Source organism: Pantherophis guttatus, chromosome 1 (genome assembly GCF_059756535.1).
Source record: "Pantherophis guttatus breed Tessera chromosome 1, ASM5975653v1, whole genome shotgun sequence".
Taxonomy (NCBI): Eukaryota; Metazoa; Chordata; class Lepidosauria; order Squamata; family Colubridae; genus Pantherophis; species Pantherophis guttatus.
This window is the reverse complement of record NC_142063.1, coordinates 47,340,430-47,364,341: the sequence shown is the minus strand read 5'-3', so window position 1 is coordinate 47,364,341 and position 23,912 is coordinate 47,340,430. Positions and strand designations below refer to the sequence as shown.

Here is a 23,912-nt window from a genome sequence, read left to right as displayed (position 1 = left end):
ATTCACTACAAACATACACACATAATCATACTATCATATTATGGCATTGCTCTCCTTTCAGCAGAGAGCAACCCAAGCTCCAAGTATTTTAGTAACGCTGAATAAATGTAATGGTCTATTTCATTTCCCACTGTTGTGCAAGTCTCTTTGACAATGACATAGCTCAATAATGCAGCCAAGTCACTAAAATTTAATTTGGAAAGACGGGTGGAGGGAAAAGAGACAAAAAGTATTTGGGTTGGGGGGGAGACACAAAATTCACTCTAATTAGTAAGTGAAGCTGAACTCAGGGGTAAATACAAACAGGCAAATCATACATTACTAGAATGGGGTTGACTTTTGTGACAGATGTTGTAATTAAATTTAAAAGGTTTCAAAGCTACTCTTCATGTCCAGCTCAAACATTAATTGTTAGGCTGTATTTAATTATTAGATAAGCATCCAGCCTTCGATGCCATAATAATCCTAATGTACTCATCATTACATAAAATGCACAGCAGAATCTATCAGTCTTGCTCTTATTTGAAAGAATTCAGCAAATCCAGTAAATGAAATTCTGCTGCTTTTCTAATAGAAGGGAAACCCTTTTCAGATTGCTGGTATTAAGAGAAGGGTTGATATTCCAAACCTAGCCAGGATTCCTTTTCAAATAAACCAAGCTGCAAAAACTAGAGACACTTGGCTTTACTTTGATAGTTATAGCAGTAATCTAAATGACAGCAACAAATAATTATGGGCAATAAGTTTATTATTACATTTACAGACTTAATGTGTAAGCTACATCTCTTAAATTGGCTCCTACTATAGACTTACAATATATTTGATTTAAAACTTTAATTTCCATAAAAAATCCGTGTTATATTCCTGCAAATTATTTAATTTGATTTATTTAATGTCGGAGTAAAACAACTAAGAAAGCATGCATAAAACCATTTTTCTCCTCCATCTAAGAACACACAGAATGAAAGTCTAAACTCCCCCCCTGGCTGAGAATTATTTTTTCTGAATTTGTGACAAACTTGTATGTCTAGAAGATTGTCCAGCTGACTTATTGATGCTGTGAGATGATGACCTGGGATTGCCTTCTAGGTTAGACATTCGACAAGGGAGGTGGACCATCCTATACTTGCCTGAAGTGAAAGTACAGGCAAGGGGGATGCACCCCTATGGCCTGGGGCCTAGTGGGAGAAGAAAGTCTCTCCCTTCCCTTTGATGGATATGGTGGATGGTAGATATACAGTTGCAAGAAAAAGTATGTGAACTCCTTGGGATTACGTGGAGTTTTGCATGAATTGGTCATAAAATGTGCTCTGAACTTCATCTAAATCACAACAATAGAAAAAACACAGTCTGCTTAAAATAATACTACACAAACATTAGATGTTGCCATGGTTTAATGGAACATAACATGTAAACATTCACAGTGCAGGGAGGAAAAAGTATGTGAGCCCCTAGCCTAATGACTTCTCCAAGAGCTAATTGGAGCCAGCAGTGAGCCAACCTTGATTCCAATCAGTGTGATGATATTGGATGTGTTGCTGACAGCTGTCCTGCCCTTTAAAAACATACACCTGTTTTGGGTTTACTGGTTTCAAGAAACACACACAACACTATGTGTGGAGAAAAAAAGGCACAGCACACCAACATCAAAACCTCATCCCCACTGTAAAACATGGCGGAGGGAGCAACATGGTTTGGGGCTGCTTTGCTGCCTCAGGGCCTGGATGGATTGTTGTCATTGATGGGAAAATGAATTCCAGAGTTTATCAAGACATCTTGCAGGAAAATGTATGACCATCTGTCTGCCAACTGAAGCTCCGCAGAGGATGGGTGATGCAACAGAACAATGACCCAAAGCATACAAGTAATTCAACAAAAAAATGGCTTCAACAGCACAGAATACGCCTTCTGGAGTGGCCCAGTCAGAGTCCTGACCTCAACCCAATTGAAATGCTGTGGCATGACCTTAAGAGAGCGATTCACACCAGACATCAATATTGCTACACTGAAAAGTTTTGTGAAGAGGAGTGGTCCAAAATTACTCCAGATCGTTGTGCAGATCTGATCTGCAACTACAGGAAACGTTTGGTTGAGGTTATTGCTGCCAAAGGAGGGTAACCAGTTATTAAGTCCAAAGGTTCACAAACTTTTTCCTCCCTGCACTGTGAATGTTTACATGTTATGTTCAATTAAACCATGGCAACATCTAATGTTTGTGTAGTATTATTTTAACTAGACTGTGTTTTTCTATTGTTGTGACTCAGATGAAGTTCAGAGCACATTTTATGACCAATTCATGCAAAACTCCACGTAATCCCAAGGGGTTCACATACTTTTTCTTGCAACTGTAGAAGTGTTTAGGGGTATTATGTGGTTGACTGGGATTGAAATAATGAAATAACGATGTCCTTTTAGATCTCAAGCAGCATTTGGTACTATCAATCAGAGTTTCTTATTGGCTGCCTGCAACAGTGTGGATGGGATGCGTTGTTGTGCAGTAGTTCTACCCCTTCCTAAATTGGCAGATTCAGCTTCTGTACCTTTGAGAGGAGTGACAACAAACTGATAGTTGCTCCAATATGGGGGTCCTCATGGCTCATTCCCCTCTCCTATGCTATTTAATATAAACATGAAACTGCTAGTAGATGACAACTATCTGTTTGAATGAACTATGATGATGATAACTCAGTTATCATAGCTACAACGCAAGATGGGTATGCTGTGGGAGCTGTGACCTAGTCTCTGGAGATGTGAGGATTTAGAAGGGTTAAAAAAAGATCAGATTAAACCCTTGCAATGTATAGTTACTGTTTGTCAGTGATACATTTGATCAATCACAGCTCCAGTTTTAGCTCTAGATGGGATTCTATTTCCTTTAAAAGAATAGGTCTAGACTTGGGAGTGGCTTAGCGCTCTTGGCAGAAGGAAGTGAAAGCTATGTATGGAAGCTATTCAGAACCTGGCTTGTTCTGCACTGTACTTGGGTGTCTGTAATTATTTAGGTCATTATCACTCCTTGTCTTTTTAAAAAAAAATTCATATTTTGCTTATAGTCATTTAGTTGTTTGTAAGCCTCCTCAAGTGGTTGAAAATGGAAATAAAAACTTCTGCTATTTCCCTAACTATATTCATTTTTAAAGGGAAAGATAGAAAACAACAAGCAATGATAGATAGTTAGACAGACAGATTTGCATACCATCATCACAAGAATAACAATGCTGTCAAGAAGACTGGTACTCTGATACTCAAAGTGATTGTTTGTTTTGTAATGTTTACACAGACTTCTAGCTCACTATTATATTTTATAAAAATAGCAAGCTTCAACATGTTATACATATTGCATGACGTTTAAATCAAAGGGGGTCATAGAAATGAAAAGGGGGTTGTAGAAATGAGAAAGAGAAACAAAGGCTCAACAAGGCAGTGACCTTAAAACAACAAAAGAACAAAATTTTCCTCCAAAAGCTTAGATTAAGAATTTTATCACATTGCATCCTTTTTACTTTATGACAACAAATGCAGCATTTGTATACTGCCAATCCATAGCTTGATTCTTTCTAGGAAGATAACTAATCATCTAGCCAGACTATATCAACCTTAATTTCTAAAAAGAAGAGCATAGAGAACAAGCTACCAAGAGGCAAAAATAGCTTATTTTCCAACAGAGCAAGTGCTAAAGCATTCATTAGAAAACTTCTCTCTGTGGGATTTTAGCCACTTCAGTTTCCAAGATTTATCACATTACCAATGTATACCAAGTTACTTCTTCCCCTCAGCATCCCCTGGGCATTTGTAATTTTGAGAGACGGTTGTAGATCTGTTACAAAATTCTTGGCATTCTCATTAGAGCCTAATTCCAGGATTTTGGGGAAGAAGCCAAACAAATAAAACTAATATAAAAACAAATGTAGAATTGTAGTAAAGGTTATGTTTCCAAAGAGAATCATGGGGTAACTGTATTTCATTTAAAATAAAAATTCCAATCACTGACTCTATTTTCATTTTGGAAATCTCATTGTACTACAAGATTTAGCTGTCTAAAGTTCATATGATAGTGTGTAGCCATAAGACCAAGTTTATAAAATACCCACCTCTGTAGAGTTGCTGCAAGGCAATTCTCTATTTGAAGATGACTTCTATATAAAAGATTGTCAAACTGAAGTTAGTTTAAAGAAAAAAGAGAGAGCAAAATCTTCATATATTCATATAGAAGTCCAAGAAGGCAAACTATACACTTGGCCATAATCTTCTCCGTTGTGATGAAATGTATAGCATTTCTAATTAAATAACAGTGATAACTTCTGTATGTATATGTAAACATTATGCAAACTTTCACCCTCTTTCCTTTCTCTGTTTCAAATGATGCATAACTAGCCAAAGCTTATGTAATATGTCACTGTTGATTAAAGGAGTGTAATTTATTATTTAGTATTATCTAAATTATATATTTTTCCCATCACAGAAATCAAAGTGTTGCACGTTTGCCAGGTAGTCTCCCATCTAAACACCAATCAGTAGTATATCTGTTCATCTTCATCAAACTATATGTACTTTTGTCCTTCGAGTCAAGCACTGTAGGAGAGAGACTGGAAGAGGCAGTGGGAGGAGTTAAACAAGGAATAGGTTTAGAGTCTCTATGCAGTCACAAAAGGACAAATTGCCCTTGAATGCTATTGAAACTTATTTAACTTTATCAAGGTACGAACCGTTAATTGAGAATATTCCTGTGCACAGGCTTGAGCAATAAATCAGTAAATTTGAACCCTTTTGTTTGGACCTGGTTCTTTTCGCTTGACAGGCATAGGGAATTTAATATCAAAATATAATAATATTTCCCCTCCACCCAAATCTCAGAAGCCTGGATATTGTCTTTCTGACAAAGGGAAAATAGTGAGATATCCCATTAAGAAATTGCGTATTATCACTGTAAAAGAAATCATTTTTATTCTATCCAATTTGTTATAACAGCCATGGCTGGAAGTTGAGTCATGGCAACTGGACTTTTCTTTTTTTTCTTTTTGTTTGAAATGTTTCGCTGCTTAGCTTTTTCAGTCTACTTGGATAAGTAGCGAAACATTTCACACCAAAAAAGAAAAGAAGTCCAGTTGCCATGGCTCAACATCCAGACAAGTCTACTGGAAAGACTGAGAATCTTCATCAATCTATAACACCTGTATTTCTCCAATACAGGTAGTCCTCGTTTAACAATCACAATTGGGACTGGCAATTCCATCACTAAGTAACACAGTCTCTCCCCTCTTTCCTTTTCTGCCTGGAAACTTTAGTTCTCTCAAGTGTCAAATTTCTAAAATCATAACATCTCAAATCTCTCGTCGAGGTTCCGACTAATGAACCCAAGCAAATCAGAACCCTGAGGCCAGACAGTTCCTCAAAGAACTTCTTTATTGGGTAAATCATATTGGCACACTTGGTTGAAAACCAACTCTGAATCTTTCCCGTGGTTTCTGTATAATTAAAACCAGTAATCACCCCTTCCACCTAGTGTCACTGGTCACGTTGGCTAATTAGATTAATTGGCGGGCTCCTCAGGCATCCTTTTCCTTTTTTCTCCATTGCCTAGGAGATGACCTTGATTCTCATGAGAAAGTTCAATGTTGTGTCTAGTAATGCATTCCAACCTCCTCCCCCCTCCCATACAGTGTGGCAACGATGAATGAGGAAAATGGTCTCTACCAGGTTCAATTCAGTGTTGACATCTCTATTATGATTTAGGATATGCAAAAAAATTTAATTCCCATGAAAGGTTATTTATATAATTATTTCCAAACATTGTTTAGAATTCTTTTATTAAGAAATTACTATTCTAAAATATACAAATGCAAAATAATACTTCATTTAATGAAAAACTATCACAAGTTCAATTTATACTAATTGGTTTGATAGTTCTAGTATGTGAGCAAATGTAGATAAATGAGAAGACAGAAAAGAATCCTTACCCAGGAGGAAATGCTTTGGGGGCTGTTGGGGTTCAGGGCCTCACTAAAAATATTTAACAGATCTGATTCATTATAAAGGAAATAGGACGCTGGTAAATTTCCAACAAATTATCCATCTTACTTGATTGATAGAAGATTGATATCTTACATTCTTGTCCAAGGTTTCAAATATAGGTGTAACATGTATGAACTTTAAAAAAAATATCAATGAATATTCAATACAATGCTACATTGTTTCCTTAAATGTAATACAAATAAAATATAGAATATTCTGATACTGTAACTTAGATCAAATGTACCAAATCATATTATTATATGATGTTACAGTTATTTGTGTCATGCACAGGTTTAGGATGAGAAATGTCAGATTTTTCAACTTGCAACTTGATATATGAAGGGAAGCCTAAATATCCCCAGACCAATGTTTTTATATGTCTAATTTGTCTGGCTCTCCAAGTACAATGGCAAGATTTGCAAGCAATGTTAAACCATAATTAAACATTATGCACATAAATGTTCAACTCTTGAACTTTCCTGTCCCTCCTTTTTTGGAACAGCAACAAAGAATAACCTATAATTTCAACTAACAGCATTTTGATTTTTCAAAAGTGGAAGCCACAGCTGGTGTTAACGATTTACCAAAACAAGAGAAAGTTAACTCAAAAAAGCTTCAACCATAGTGAAGTTAACATAAAAATCAAATTCAATCTGAATTTTCTCTGAAAAATTGGCCCAAACAAGCTCTCATGGCTTAGAAAAATGTGAGAGAGTAGCCTCTTTGGTTCTCAACTCCTTAATGGGTGCAACTGCAGAGAACCACTTTGGTCCAGTGGTTAAGGTGCCAGGATGGAAACAGGGAGACCATGAGTTCTAGTCCTGCCTTAGGCATGAAAGTTAGCTGGGTGACTTTGGGCCAGTTATTCTCTGTTCAACCTACTTCACAGAATTGTTATTGTAGGAAAAGCAGGAGAAGAAAGAATGTAGCGTATGCTACCTTTAGTTATTTACAATATTAATAAAGGTGTGATAGAAGTAAATAAATAAACTGCAGAAGGCAGTACAATCCAAAACATTATGGAAAATTATAGTCACAACACTGCACTTGGAATGCACAGCTAAAGAAAAATGTAGCCACTCCAATGAAAACAAAGACACACATGAGAAATAAAGGGGATCCTCTGATTAGGAGCCTGTGTTTTCTGGACTGCTGACAGCAACAGGCTTCTATGATTTTTAATGTTCTACATTTGTTAATTTTAATTGATTGAGTTAGTTATATATTATTAGTAGTTTAGTAGTTGGGCCAGTTTACTTACTCTTTTTATGGTAAAATGGTTACATGTTGGGCATTCTACTGTTCCCTTAAAATTAAAGCTGACTAGCTTTTGTGTTTACTTTCTATTTTTGTATATTTTAATTCGACTGATATTCTTTTATTTCCGTTCTGCATTTAGTTTCTAAGTGTATCAACAATAACACCCCCATATTAAAAAGAATTGTTTTGATAAATTAGCTTAACAAAGCATAAACCATTGTATGGGTATGGGCTGGGTAAAAATACCACATTCAGTTTCTACAAAATATATCTTTGTTTTTCCATGATTTAACTATATCATTTTTGTTAGCTGTTTCATGTCTCCTTTAGATTACTACATCCTAGAGGATGGGCATAAGGAGAATGAGGGGACACTGTCATCAGCAAAACTTACTTTTCAAGATACACTTCAGGAAAGCAAGAGGGTGGTTGTTGGTTTTTTTTGCTAAACATTATAAACTCAGTTTACTAAGCCCAAAACACACCCAGCCTAACATTCATAGTGTACTCTGACCTACCCTGAGGTACTATACCACTCCCATCAGTTGTCAAGGCTAAGTAAACAAATGGTAAACTTTGTCCTGACGAATTTTAACAGGGAATTAGCCATTCATTTGATACACAAACAAAACTAGCTAAATTTCTGAAACACACTAAAAATATTTCTCCCATATTCAAAGTAACGGTATCAATTTGATAAGTGGATACTAATTTTCAAATGCTGAAAATTCAATAAATGCCAGCAATACGTTTTCCTGGTTTGCAGCATGAAAAGAGACAGAGTCTCCGTTTTATGGCAGTCTACTCTTTTTGTCTTACCTTTCACACGGGAGCTGAAAATGCTGCTGCTATAAACCACCCTGTCTTATAACACTCGTTTTTCACCTTTGCTCCGTAGGGTTAATATGGATTGAAAAGAGACACTTACACCACTGCTGGAGGAAGACAGAGTAACCGAGCTATAGACTAGAACCCATATTAGGACTTACCTTGTGGCAATAAGGGTATAAAACGGTACTTATTTTTCTTCCCTTATTGCATCTGCTATAGGATTTGCTTCACTTGGTGAAAATACTGGTCTAAAACCCAGGAGATTGTTCCAGTTCTCTCTTAGGAATTAAACCCCCTGTCAACCCTGAAGCTGACCTGACCTGTTTGCTATGGGTGTATTATTTGGAACCCTGATACCCACTTTGGCTTGGAGTTGGACTCTGACTTGGCAGACCCTTTAGAAGTGACTGAGACACTTGTGAGCCTTGTTATCTGGAAGGAGTTTGAGCCAATTGATCCTGAGGAAATGAGCTTGGCCTCTGTTTCTGGACCATGCTGCTCTTGGATTGTTTTAAGGTCTCCCAAGAGGTGGCCAGTGGTTGGGTCCAAGCAACGGTTAATGCCTCTTTGAGGGAGGGGATGGTATTGCCTGACTTGAAGTAGGCAGTGATATGTCTTCTTCTTAAGATGCCATCTTTGGATCTAAAGTATTAGAGAACTTTTGTCTAGTCTACAACCTCCCCTTTTTGAAGGTTATTGAGATAGTGGTTGGTGCTCAGCTTCAGGGGACCCTGAATGAAGTGGATTATCTGGACCCTTCTCACTTTGGGTTCAGGTGAGGGTAGAGTACTGAGATGGCATAGGTTGCACATGTGGATGACATCTGGAGGGCTCAGGACAAGTGTGATGGAACCATCCTGGCTCTCCCAGATCTCTCAATGGCTTCTGATACCATCAACTATGATATCCTTCTGGACCATTTACAGAGTTTGGGAGTAACATACATTGTTCTGTATCTCACCTCCTTTCTCTGGATATGGTTCCAATTGGTGTCTGTTGGCGGGCGGAGTTCTAGGATCTACAGTGTGGGGTGCCTCTTGGCTTAGACTTCTCATCTCTCCCTTTGACATATACATGAAACTGATGGTCATTCGACCCCACAGATATGTATACTGATGATATGCAGCTATAAATCTCCATGCCCTGCTAGGCAGAAGATGATGTTGTAGTGTTGACTGAGTGCCTGGAGACTGTAAGGATGTGGATGGAGAAGAACTAATCGGAAAAGCCCGATTGGGCTTATTATTTGGACATGTCTTATTTTCGGGGAAACACGGTAGGTTTACCCAAGTAATGTGTTGCATGAGCTGCATGCGCAGTTTCTTTCCAGGTGTAATTCAAGGCATTGGTTATCACCTTTAAAGCCTTACATTGTATAGGACCAGGATATCTGCATGACCACCTCTCTCTGAGAGTATCTGCCTGTCCCACCAGATCAGATAGGGAAAGGCATGCTCCAGATCCTTTTCCTAAACTGTTACCATCTAGTGGAATCTCAGAAGTGCACATTTTCTGTGGTTGTCCCTACCTTATGGAACACTATTCCCCACACAATGATCAGGTCAGCCCCCACACTTTCAGTCTTCTACAAGGTCATAAGGAAGTGCCTTTTTATCCAAATACTGGAGTAAAGTGAGGATATTTTGGGCTGGTTGTTGGAGCATCCCTAGGAGATGATTGAGGTGATGGGGATTGGTGGTGTTTTTATGATTTTTGTAGTTTGGGGTTGCATTGTGAGCTGCCCAGAATGGACATTGACTTACCTGAATGTCCTTTTTCGGAACGCTGCATATACACTCCAGCATTGGGAAAATCCTCTTCTCTGACAGCAACTGAGAGAACTTTTTTTCTACTTATCTCCCACTCTGTGCTCTCTCCACGCCCCCTTTTGCACTCGAATCCCCAGTCTTGAACGAAGACACCACAGGTGAACTACAACAAATTTTATTAACACAAAACCACCATAAGCAAACAACCAAAGAAAGGGAGGGAAATGGAGTGTATACGCAGCGTTCCGAAAAAGGACATTCAGGTAAGTCAATGTCCATTTTCCAGAACGCTGCTACTACACTCCAGCATTGGGACATACCCAAGCCTAACTTTCAGGGCCGGGCAAAACACTATTCAACTCAGGAGCCCCAGCCACCACTGCTTGCAAAACTCGTCGCCCAAAAGACGCCTCAGCCGAAGCATAGGCATCAATCCGGTAATGTCTTATGAAAGGCGACAAAGAAGTCCAAGTAGCCGCCCTACAGATGTCCAACACAGAAGCCTGGGTAGCCCAGGCTGCTGAAGTAGCCTCACTCCACGTAGAATGAGGCAAAATGTTCCCAGGAACAGGGCGACGCTGATTCTCATAAGCAGCAGCAATACAGGCCTTAATCCAACGACCAATCGTGGTCGACGACACTTTCTGACCCATGGTTGCAGGATGGAACGAAACAAACAGGGCTTCTGTCTTCCGAAACTCGGCCGTCCTACGTATGTAACATCTCAACGCCCTGCGCACATCCAGAGTGTGCCAAAGAACCTCTCGATGATGTCTCGGCGACGGGCAGAAATCCGGAAGCACTAATTCCTGCGCCCGGTGAAACCACGAATTAACTTTGGGCAAAAACGCAGGATCCATCCTCAGGACCACAGTATTAGCATGAAAAATGCACAAGTCCTTCCTGACAGATAAAGCAGCGAGCTCAGAAATGCGTCGAGCCGATGTGATCGCCAGGAGAAAAGCAACTTTGAACGACAGAAACTTAAGTGAAGTGGAACCCAGCGGCTCGAAACGGAGACAAGGTGAGAGCCTGCAAAACCAAAGACAAATCCCAAGGATAACGATGAACTGTAGGCGGTCTCAGGTTCGTAGCTCCATGAAGGAACCCCTTCACCCACGGATGATGAGCCAAGGAAGTATACGGTGGACAGGATAACACAGTGGCCAGGGCCGCCACCTGGCGTCTGAGAGTGGCGGGAGACAAACCCCGTTCCAAACCCGCCTGTAGAAAAATGAGGACATCCTGAACCGTTGCAGACGTAGGATCCACATGAGCAGTCGCACACCAACGGCAAAAGGCTTTCCACGAGGCTTCGTAGATCCTCGTCGTGGATGGTCGACGGGCCGACTGAATCGTACCAATCACCGTATCCGGCAAATGGCCTTTCTTCAAGAGGACGCGCTCAAACGCCAGACGGCCAACTGCAGCCACTGGGGCTCGGGATGACGAATGGCCCCCTGACACAGCACGATCCGATGTGGAGGAATCACCCACGGGTCTGTCACCGAAAACTCCACAAGATCCGCGAACCACGGCCTGCGGGGCCAATGTGGAGCTACCAGTAACATCTCCGCCCTCTCCGCTATCATCTTGCGAACCACCTGCTGAATCAGTGTGACGGGCGGGAAGGCATACAGTAGACCCGCTGGCCAACGACACCGCAGAGCGTTTGTGTCTTCTGCCGCTGGAGTCGGATACCGAGTGATGAACCGGGAAAGCTGGGCATTGGCCGGACTGGCGAACAAGTCCACCAGAGGCCGTCCGAAGCGAAGACAAATCTCCTGAAATAGACTGGGAAGCAACTGCCATTCGGCCTGGTCTATCACTTCCCTGCTGAGCCAATCCGCTCATGTGTTGGCTTTCCCGGAAATGTGGTCTGCGAGGATGGACTCCAGATTCCTCTCCGCCCAGTTGAACAGACGTGTCGACTCGAGCATCAACGTCTGTGACTTCGTCCCCCCTTCCCGGTTTATGTGCGCTTTGGCAGATGTATTGTCCGTGAGAATCAAGACATGACGACCCCGAACCAGCGTCCGGAAATGCAGAAGGGCGAGGCGAATGGCTCGAAGTTCCAATAGGTTGATGCTCTGTGCACGTTCCTCTGGAGACCATTGTCCTTGGCCCACCTGGGCCCCCAGGTGAGCTCCCCAGCCATGGAGACTGGCATCGGTGGTGATCACGACCCGGTCTAGTTCCAGGAAACTGCAACCTTGCAGGATGGCCGACGACTTCCACCAACTCAGTGACAGTCTGACTCGCGGAGGCACTAACACTGTCCTTGTGGAGTTGGAACTGCCTGTTCTCTGGAACGGAAGAAGAAGCCATTGTAGTGGACGAGAATGTCTGCGTGCCCACGGAACAATGCGGAAGCACGAGACCATCTTCCCCAACAAACGTGACAGCGTCAATAGAGGAGCCTTCCTCCGGGTTAGTACTTGGCCCACAAGCGATTTGATGTTTTTCGCCCGCTCTGAAGACAGGAAAACCTGACCTTTCTGGGAGTCTATCAGGGTCCCGAGGTGTAGAATTGCGGTCGTGGGGATGAGCTGGCTCTTGTCCAAGTTGATGGAGAATCCGTGCTCTCGGAAGGCCGAAAGCACCCTGCCCCTGTCTTGTGCCGCTTGTGCCCTGGACGAGGACAGGATTAGAATGTCGTCCAGGTAACATAACACCATCACCGGAACGGTACTGAGAGACGCGGCCACTACCGCCACCAGCTTGGTGAAAGTCCTGGGGGCCGAGGAAAGACCGAACGGCATCGCACAGTACTGGTAATGCCTGCCCGCATACTCGAATCGCAGAAACTGTCGATGCGAAGGAAGCACTGGAACATGCAGGTAAGCCTCTCGCAAATCCACCGACTGCATCAGGTCCCCTTGGCGAATAGAAGCCAGAATGGACCGAAGAGAATGCATCTTGAAACGACGGTAACGTACCGCCCGATTCAACTCCTTGAGGTTGAGAATGCCTCTGACCCCTCCCGAACTTTTGGGAACCAAAAACAGTATCGAATAGAAGCCGGTCCCCTGCTGGTCCAACGGAACTGGTTCTATCGCGCGGATCTCCAGCAGGTGTGCTATCTCTTTCACCATCAGGCTGCGAGAGTCTGTGGACAGTGGAACTGGACACCGGATGAACCGACGTGGGGGCCGATCCGTGAATTCGATTGCGAGACCCTCCGAAATAGTGCGACGCACCCACTCGTCCGGAGTGGACCGGGCCCACCGATGACGAAATGACCGGAGACGTCCTCCCACTGGCCCCGGAGTCGGTGAGTCATTTGCCCCGTCTGAAGGGCCTAGAAGTAGACCCACGATAGGGGCGCTTGGAGGAGGACTGTGACCTGCCACGCTCTCTGAAACGCTGTCTGTCCGAGAAGCGTTCTGGAGTCTGGAACGACTGCCGGTAAGTCGAGGGGCCTCCCTGCCCCGAGTAGGAACGAAATGGCTGACGTTGCGTGTAAGGGGTGTAACGCCTGTCTTGTCTGCGAAAGGACGAGGGCATAATTTTGCGTTTGTCTTTGTCCTCCACAAGAATCGGCTCCAATGCCGTGCCAAACAGGTTCGGGGCTTTATACGGGGCCGCCGCCAACTTCCATTTGGTTTTCACATCAGCTTTCCACGGCCGTAGCCAGAAAAGGCGTCGCGATGTGACAGAAGTCGCTAACGCCCACGATGCAAACTTGACAGAGTTCAACGAAGCATCCGCCGAATACTCTGTGGCTGCAATAATCTTGTTAATATCGTGGCGTAAGCGGGTATCCTCTGGAGGGAGTCGTTCCTGAAGTTGGCGCAACCAGATCAAAGAGGCCCTATTGAAGAATGAAGTAGCCGTGGCAGTTCTAACAGTCCAGGCCACGGCTTGATGAGACCTACGAAAGGCCAATTCAGTGCGCCTGTCCTCCGACTTGAGCCCTTCCAGCGGATCAGAAGAGACCATCGAATGCGAAGTGAGAGACGCCACTGGTGCATCCACTGTAGGCACATCCAACATGGCATCAAGTTCGGGCGCCGCACAGAACAGTTTCTTATCTAAATTGCTTGGAGCAGTGGACGACCCTGGTTGGGCCCAAGGCGCTTGCAGAACATCCGCGAACAGTTGAGGGCACGGAATAAAGTCCTTCTCCTGCTTGACTTGCTTAAACAGGGCATCATGAGGACCGGTCTCAGACGGGGTTGTCGGTGGTTGTGCTCCCACCGAACCCAAATTAGTAGTCAAGCGAGCCTTGTGAAGGAGGGATTTAAATAGTGAGGGACGAAACAAGCCCGTGAAGGCTGGAGTGTCAGGTGCCAGACCTTCATCCTCAGAGAATTCGAGGTCGTCGGGGCCTTCCTCGTCATGGCACGAGTCCTCAGACGAAACAGACTCATGAGGCGAGGGGGATCAAGCCCTGCGAGAGCTTGAAGAGGCCAATGTGCTTGAAGTCCCCGCCGCCGATGTCCGGGCCGCTGTCTGCGCTCCGGCCGCCATAATAGAGGCCAACGCTGTTGATAACATCGTCTGGAAATCGAACTGAGACGGAGGCGGAGGATTGTCCACCTCACGGAGTCCCGCTGCTGTAGGCGTGAAAGTGGCCGAAGGTTGGCGCCGAGGTGGCGGAAAGGCCTCCAACCCCGCTGAGGAAACATCAGGCATCGACTGGGACACGCCCTTCTGCCAAACCAAAGAACCGGATTGGACCGCTCTCCGCTCCGAAAGGTCAGGAACAGGAACAGACTGTTGGGCGGATCCCGCATCATCACGGACTAAAGAAGCTGACGCCTGCTTGGCCTTCTCGCATCGTTTCTCCAAAGCCTTATGACGCCTGAGAGCATCCTTTTCAGCGGCAGAGGAGGTCTTAGAGTGGCGGGACTTGTGACCGCCAGACGCAGAGCGTTTGCCCGATTGTTTCTTGCGGGACTTAGAACTGACAGGACTGACCTCCTGATCACTGTCTGAGGAGAACGAGCAGTCCGCCATGGTGAGAATGCCCCAAGCAGAATAGAATTATTAAACAGTTGATTGACAGACAAAGTTGTAATAATAATAAATAATGATTGATTGATTGACAGAAATCAGTTTGCTTGATTAATTGATTAATTGATTGGATGAATGCTTGTTTGATTAATTAATTGGTTGAATGAATGACTGGCTGCTTTGATTGCGTAATTAATAGATATCTGCTTGAGAATAATTAATTGAGTGATTGCTTAATTGATTAAAGACAGATGAATTAATATTCTGGCTACTGCCCTGGGCAATGCACAATGCCCCAACAAGCAGAGCTGGCACTTCTGCCACGCTAAGCACAAGGGCACCCCTGTCTCTGCCCAGGTAGAGGGAAAGCCGTGCACTAGAGGCTGCAAACAAAGGGGTGAGCGATAAACTGGCAATGCTCCCCCCCCCTTTTTTCTCCTCCGAGTCAATGCCCAGTAGGGGACAGAGACTCAGTCAGCCAGACCTCGGAGTAAGGCTGTGGCCCTCTAATTAGGGTCCGCGCTGCCACGAGGAGATTTCAAAATGGCGGCCGCCCTAATGGTTCAAAATGGCGGCCGCAAGTTGGTGGCGTAGTTGTAAAATGGCGGGCCGCCCGAGCTTTGAAGGATGGCGGAGCGCTTTCCCCTTGGCGCCGCTCACACGCGGACGCCAATCAGGGCTGGAAACCGGGCGGCTTGGGTACGACGGGAGGGTAGCGAGCCCCGACGGCCACGCCACACCCCCCCCAGCAAACACTTACGGCTGAATTCTCGAGGCCGTAGAGAGACGCCGCCAGTCACAGCGCCACCCGCAGAAGCCTGACGGGACGGCCGCTGGAGAATCACGCCACTAAACACAGCGAGCCGGTAGCCGCACTTGAAAGACCTCCGTTCCGGCTCGCTGTTCCACACGGGAGTCGGGGATCGATCCGCTCAGCCCCGATCTCCCCGGCGCTAGAAATACCTTACCGGATCCGCCCCGCAGGGACAGAAGCCGGCAGCAGCAGGCGCAGAAGCGCGAAAGCCGGCACGACCCAGTTCCCTGGGCACGAAACCGGCGAGCAGCTGATTGCCTCCAGGAATCAAAAAAACCTAACTCAACCGAAAAAGGAGAAGTAAAAATAAAAAGGGGGCTAATCAAAAATAACCAAAAGGCCTAACGCAACACTCAGAGCACAGAGAAAATCCTCCCAGTGTGTCAGCAACTGAGAGAAAGACTGGGGATTCGGGTGCAAAAGGGGGCGTGGAGAGAGCACAGAGTGGGAGATAAGTAGAAAAAAAGTTCTCTCAGTTGCTGTCAGAGAAGAGGATTTTCCCAATGCTGGAGTGTAGTAGCAGCGTTCTGGAAAATTGTGTTTTAAGATGGGCAGCCATATAGATCAATATAAAAACTAGGGGAAGAGCAAAGCTGTGAAATGAGCTATGCTAAAGGCCACCACCATAAATTTACTCGTTCATCAGCCACTTCTAACTTTTCATGACCCAACGGACAATAATTTAACTAGAACTGCCTTTAGTAATTGCTTCTTTGCATTCTCAAGCTCAAGCTATGCTTACATTATCAAGGACAGTACCTAGCTACCTTGTTCTCTGTCAGCTTCTTTTTTAAATTTTCTTTGATTTTTCCAACCATCGGAGTCTTTTTCATTTGCCTTTGCATTATCTGTCCAAAATATTAAAACATTATTATTAGGATCTGCAATGAGCAGTCTTGTTTCACTTTCACCTAGTTTGAGTGACTTGTTCTTATAGGCAAAGGAATTCTCAATTATCTCTAGCACCCCATTTTAGGGGCACCAATTTCACCTTTCATTCAGTTTTTCTGAATATCCAGCTTTCATTTTGATAAATTAGAACTGAAGAAAAACCATGATGGCATCACCAGCTGATGTTTCTCCTAACAATTTCAATTTCTATTTTTTATAGTTCAGCATTTCTCCTGAAATAATCTGCATATAAGTCTCATAGTAAAAAAAAAAAAAAAAACCTTTCAGACTACAAACAGGCAGATACACACCTCCTCCCAATTACCTTGGTACAATCTTTTTCCAATTTTCAACTAGTTAATTCTATTTGAAATTTGTTCCAAATTCTATTCTAGCTGTTGCATTTTGACTCCATATAAATTCAGAATGTCCGATATACCTGGATATTCAGGCAATCCATTGTACCTATGTTTTTAAGGAGTCTCCATGGTTTATTGTTTTCTACAGTTAAAAGACTTAATATATTTAATAAAGCAAAAATAGAATTTTTTTTAACACCTTAGTCTTTTCTACAAACTATCAGATGTTAGCAATTTGATCTTAGGATTCTTTGTCTCGTCTGAATCTAGCTTTTATAACAGGAAGTTCTCATTGCTTGTATTGTTGAAGACACAATTTCAAAATCTTGAGCATTTTGTTAATGTACCATGTTTGATTAAAAAAACCCAGCTTGTGTTCTATTTAGCAAATGACATTATGACAACACTAAAATATTACACTCCAGAAATTAAAAGTATCCAGTTACACAGAAAAGTTAGCATTATTTGGGTTGAAATCATTCAAGGATTACTAGGACTGTACAGTTTTGTGTACAATTTATTTCTCCTTGAGCATGTTTGCACAATTAATAATTCATTATCAACAAATTAAAGCACTCTACATCTGCTATAAAAACAGGAGTGAAAGGTATTTCTATGAGTTGGATGGGGGAGGGAGGGAGTAGCTAGAAAGGAACCAATTATACTCCCAAAGAATTTGGTGAAAAGTTTCAATTAAACATGAGAATTATAGAACCAAGTTACACTGTAACCAAGAACATTTATTATTACTTTCACATATAATAATTGCACAAGGTCATAAAAAGCTAATTGCGTATACAGTGGAGTTTCTACAATTAAAATAGTGAAGCTATAGATTATTTGGAGCAGTCAAAACCAATTTAAAAGGAACCAGTCGAATAAACATTTTGTGATGTTGATGGTTATGATGACAATGTGTTACAACCTGTTTGTTAATTAAAATCCTCATGTTTGATGGCAGCTATGTAATCAACATGGAAACTTCATTACATTATCTTTATATTTTAGCTTTTTCTCTTGTTTTCATCTATGAGTTCTTTCCATGTTGTTCTATATTGTTCTTTCCATGTTGTTCTAGATGAAAAACATGAATGATAATGCAAGGACACATGAACAATGCATACATAAATCATAATCTTATCCAGACCTCCTCTGGGTAAAATTAATATATTCCCAAATAAGCATGTAGAGGATTGCAGTCTTAGTAAATCTGAAAAGTTTGAAGTATAAGATGTCTTTCTCTGCCAGGACCTAGATATTAGAATTATTAATATCTCTTCAAGTAGTAACAGTATGTTTTCATTATATGTTAACAATAATAATTATTGAAATAGTTGGTGTCTTTTATTCCTGTTCTGAGCACAATTTAGGTAAGTGGTAGATTAGATACCAATTTTCAGTTTGATGTCCATTCAGTCATCTAATATGGTTCTTATGATGCATTTTGCGATCTAAAGTTACAAACCTCTAAAAATGACACAGAGACATTTTTAACCAACATGATTAAAGCAGAAATTAAAAATATATTCAAGGATGTAGAAAATTAGTTTTACTCTGTTCTGAACATGAATGAAGCAGTAGTAACTGGATGAGAGATTCGGGATACTTACTACCTCCCCAAGAGTCATCAAAAGATAAATAGATTTCCTCTTAAATAAACATTCAAAATTAGACAAAATATCAATTTCCATCACTGACAATTAAATTCAAATAAGATTATTTCGATCACATTAACTTCAAAGATTCAAAACTGGCATGCAACAATAAAAAAAATTAAAACTCTTTCATATTCTATCCGATGTAATTTCCAAGTTCAGCTCCATAATAACTAGTCAATATCATTCAAATGGAAAAATGAAAACCAACAAATATAAGGAGAACAATTATGCCTTGCAAGCATTCATTACACTACTGAACAATTCTTGTCTCCAGTACTGAACTGGAAAAAAATACTCATAATTATACTGTAATAGAAAAAGTGACTGTGTCTTGCATATCAACCACTGAACATCACCCTCTGAGATACAGCTGTCACACGACTACAGCTAGAAGTATTTTTCCACTGATACATGTGGAAGCAAAACTATATTATTCATCAATACAAGTTGAAAGGTATCATGCTGTGTGAACCATGGATGGAGGAAAAGAGATGCATTCATAGCATATTAAAGTATTACATCGTAAAACAAATTGAGCTCATGAGTATACTACATATGAATGTAGATACTGGAAAAGGATAAAAGCACTATAATAAGCTTTTCTCCTGAAACAATGTGCAAGTTGTGGCAATTATCGTAGCAAAGAATCTTTGGCCTACCTTGCAGAAGAGCTCCATTTCTCTTGATAAAGGTGCTTCCTGGCCAAATGGGTGGACTGGATGTGCTAAAGTTTAAAAAGGGAAAATGGTATAAAGAAACATTTATATCTGGTGATTTGCAAATTGTCTAATCTTACTTTTTACACATTTTTATAAATTTGGACATCAGTTTTAAGAAAATAACATTTATCTTTTGAATAGCAGAATTATCTCTTTATAAAAAAATATTTATCAATCATGTTCAGTTGCAAAAAGAAAAAAGAACATATTGTCTACCTACACTCATTTAAGAAAGGGAAATTAGAAACAACATGTTTAACTTACGTATTATTTCTTTAAAAACCATTAACAGTAAAGCATGCATTAAGTTTAATTTTAAAACATCATTTTACATTCTCATATGCTTTGAGACAATTTTAAACAGAATTATATAAGCTATTGATCTGGCCCTGAACTAGATACTATTTTATTTTAGTCTAGGACAACTTCTACTCTTAAAAAAAGAGATAAGCTGTTCTAACCTTCATGAAATGTAAACACATGTAGAATATTAATACACTACTAAATGCAAGTGTCCAGTCCAAACAAACTATAAATAAGCTAATAATTTCGGTGTGGATTGTCAGATCAGATATATCATATAAAGACTTATAAGTAGCAGAACAGGAAATGCCCTTGATAGATATATGACATCAGAAACTAGAATAAGGACATTTGGGGGAAGAAGTATATTTTTACCATAAATTTAGATTTTTGGAACATTCCTGGTCTGAAAAATATAGATAAGATAGAATAAAGCCACAATAAAAAATAAATAAAACTGCATAGGTAAATCAGATATAATTTAGGAAGTTGCCTACAGTAAAATCTGCATCAGGGCCTCCATATCAAATTAAGGCAACAATTTGCTCACAATCTGATTTGGAATGAGCACAAAGAGCACTCAGGGGGAAAAATAATAGGCTTTTAAACTGTATTAGAGGTCCCATCTATGTGGCACCCTACAGTTATTTTATCACACAACGCTGCTGTATTTGCAAAAATGCAGTAGCCAGGAAACAACCACTTATACCAAAGTTTTGCAACTGAGTTTCAGATTTTCAAAAGACTGAATGGTTGAAATCAAACAATGAAATATATATGTTTTAATAAATACATGGAATGTATGATCAGCTATTTTCAGAGCTTGACTGATTTGAAGATATTTAAGATTTAAACAAATAAGATGTACCACATTCTTGCTCTGTTTATAAGAATGAATTGAGTGTAGGTAAAGTAACAGAAGCTATCATACAAGCATCATTGTCTTATGGAAAAACTGATTTTTCACCAGTTGCCAACTTTACACTGATGATGCAGTCTGACCTTCACTTACTGTAATGATCATTACTACTATCATGTTTCTCCGAAAACACCACCTACACCAATAATAAGCCCATCCTAATTTTTTTGGGGGGGGTGGGCCTAATATTACCCCTACCCCAAAAATAAGTCCGGGGGGAATGGACATGGCCAGCTCAAGTGGCAGCGCGGGCATGGGGGGGGGTGTAACTGTCTGTCTGCAGCTGCAGCCCGCTGGCCCCTTGGGGAAGCACAAATATCGCTTTTGCCCTTCTCTTTCTGGGCGCAGCACTTTTGCTTGTTGGGCCACTTGTTGGGATTTTCCTGCCTGTCATCCATTCCTCAAGCTCAGCACAGATTGAGGGAAGGATGGCAGGCAGGAAAATCCCCCTTCCCATTTTCCTCCCATTCACCAAAAGTCCTCCATTCCAAACGCTGAAGGTTCAGAATGGAGGCGACGGTGCATCCACGGTGTGTCCAGCTCACCGAATCTGGCCTGCTGCATCTCAAGAAAAGTAAGACCGCCTCGAAAATAAGCCCAAGTGCTTATTTCAAGTCTAAAAGAAAACAAGACTTGGTCTTATTTTCTGAGAAACATGGTAGTACAGTACAAAGCAGTATTTCTTAAGAATGGTCTATGCAAGATTGGCCCGGTATTATTAATCCTTATTAACAGTGATTTTTCAGGGTCTATGGCAGATATGTATCAGACCTTATAAAGAAGACTACCCCAAATATATTATGAAATTACAGACAAATAGAAACAAGCACTCAGTTAGTTTACTTGTAATTTTCACATTGGGCGGATGTTCCTCTCTTACTGATAGTTGTTTTGCCCAGAGCAAAGGTTCCTGTCTCCTGGGGAGCGTTTAGCAAGTCATAATACATTGTCTTTACTGATTACAATTTGTGGTCACTTTGCATTGGCAGGAAACAACAGACAGTGAGTCTCACACCTTGGTATTACATTTAATACAATTTATAAAAGAATAATCTTTATTTCTTTCCTTTAGTTACTTCAACAATGTTCCAATGTTTTTATTGTCATATTTATATTTAAAGTGCAAAGCAAAAAATATAGCAAGCCTCCTCCTTCTCAATCCACAAATATTTATGCCAATATATAAGTAACACTTATTAAATTACCTGAATTTTTGTTTTTAACACTTTTTAATTTCTTCAAATGACAAGCTGTGAGAAGACAACATTTGAATTCAAATATGTATAAAAGTAAAATTTAGCACAGATCATTTGAAAATATACTTAATGTTAACATGTGAGCCCAATCTATTCTCATGTACTACTTCCAAACATTACGTTCACTAAAATATGTACAAAAATAGGTATTGCTTAACTCTACAGATTCCTTCTCACCAATATTTTTTATACAGGGGAGTCATCAACTTATGATTGAGCCCAAAATAACAATTGTTAAGTCATGGACATCATGAGCATTTTTTGCCAGAAACTGGAAGCAAATGACAGCCTCTACTTGATTTGTCAATAAAAGTTTTAGGATACCGTTGTCATACTACCCCAACAGTTTTTTCGGCCAAAGACCCAAAGAGTAAAAAAAACAAACACCTTGAAGTGTTTATTACTATCCTTTGTTTCCCTATTTTATTCCTTGAAAAACTGTCATAGAAACTGGAAGATCTTCTCAAATAAAATCAAGTGACAGAAAAGTCAGAAAGGAGAACTGCCTGTTACAAACATATCTTGTATGTAAAAGTCCTTCCTGTGTATTTACACGGCTGTTATGATTTCTGGAAAGAGCAGTTACTATGTCAAAACCACTCAAATATGGATGGAATTGATTGTCATTATCAAGCTGGCAGGTGGCAATCAGAAACTACCTGACTACATTTGATAAATGCTATTATTCCAGTATTTTATATATGTGTATGCATGATTAATCATTATGAGTACCAAAAGATAGTTCTCAACACAATGTAATAAAAGTTGCTAATATTAAACCAAGAGAAAGCACTTTAGCAGATTTTTTTAAAAAAAGGTCTAATAGTAAGCCAAACATCACTTTAGTAATTTTTATTAAGAAGATAAAAGAATTTACTATACCTTTTGACAACTGTTGGCAGTTAATATCACAATTAGGTGTTACCTAGCAACAGCTAGCAGTATTCTTTACAATTCAAGGCATAGAAGAAACAGAAAAATAACTGGACTAATTAAAATTGTATTTTAATATTTTACTGTGCTTATACCACGACATTTAGGCAAGGAACAAAATCTATATTTTCAGTGGGATAGATTAAAGGACATGCTTGATGTCAAAAGCATTTAAAAGGCTTAGGTGAATTTAGATTAGAATGTGTTGTTACTATTTTAATAAATCGTAAAAGTAAAACCTGTGTAATTAACAATTTCTTGGTAATTTACAGATACCTTCCACTCTTTTTTGGGAGGGGAGGCATAAAAGGTAGAACACAAGAATGCTAGGTCTTGGAAAGTGCTCCTAAAATCAAGTTAACTTGATGTACCTTCTATTTTACTTTTAGTTTTTTTCTTAAAGCAACTTATCAAAAAAGTTGGCAAATAATTTAAATATCATAGTTACCTTTGAGTTGCTAAAACATCTAAAACTGTTTTTTTTTAGAAATCCAACTACATAGATTTTTAAAATCACACATATTGTTGCATTTCTCTCATCAGGGTAAACCTTATTTACTAGGATATTAATGAACTGTAGAAAATATTATGCTTATATGCTTCTGCCATTCATTCTTCCCTCACAGCTGAGAAACTTTAGTATTGGTTTTAGTTTACTGTAATTATATGTACCTGGAAAACTGACTACCTAGGATAAGAGATTTTTAAAAGATTATTTCTTTCAGAAGCAAAAGATGACATGCTCGGCATTCCAATTTTTCTCACAAAAATATTGTGAGATACTTTAGGGTAAGGTAGCTCATATATTTTTTAACATCTGTAATTAAACTTTGGCATTTGCTACCATGAGAAATGGTGTTGGTTACCACCTTGGCTAGCTTCAAAGAAGGGTAAACATATCGATGGAAGTCATGAGGATCATGCCTTAATGGCACTGTGACTACCTCTGAAAGCCACTTGGTGAGAGACAAGTGTGCTTCCTTATGAATTTAGGTGGCACTGTGAGTACAGACTGCTGTATGTGATAAACCAAAGGTCTGATCCAGGAGAGCAGTGTTTATGTTCTTATAACTGGCCCAGAGTCACCTAATGAGCTATGGCTGAGTTAGATCTTCGAGCCTGAGTCTTAGTCCCAGTCCAACTGCTTAACCAATATGCTGCAATCGAGTGGATTGATTACGACTTATTTGGAACTGAACTTTAACCACAAGATTTATGCTAGGAATGCG

General features: G+C 40.7%; 1 protein-coding gene across 3 annotated transcripts in view; it reads right to left on the bottom strand.

Annotated features, from left to right (window-relative positions):
- FOXN3 (forkhead box N3) overlaps nt 1–23,912 on the bottom strand; it is a 181,184-nt gene that overhangs the window by 79,159 nt on the left and 78,113 nt on the right. For all 3 annotated transcript variants that reach the window (XM_034418302.3, XM_034418303.3, XM_034418304.3), the window contains exon 4: nt 19,213–19,277. In XM_034418302.3, coding sequence (XP_034274193.1) covers nt 19,213–19,277 — 65 coding nt within the window. The remainder of the gene's footprint in view (nt 1–19,212; nt 19,278–23,912) is intronic.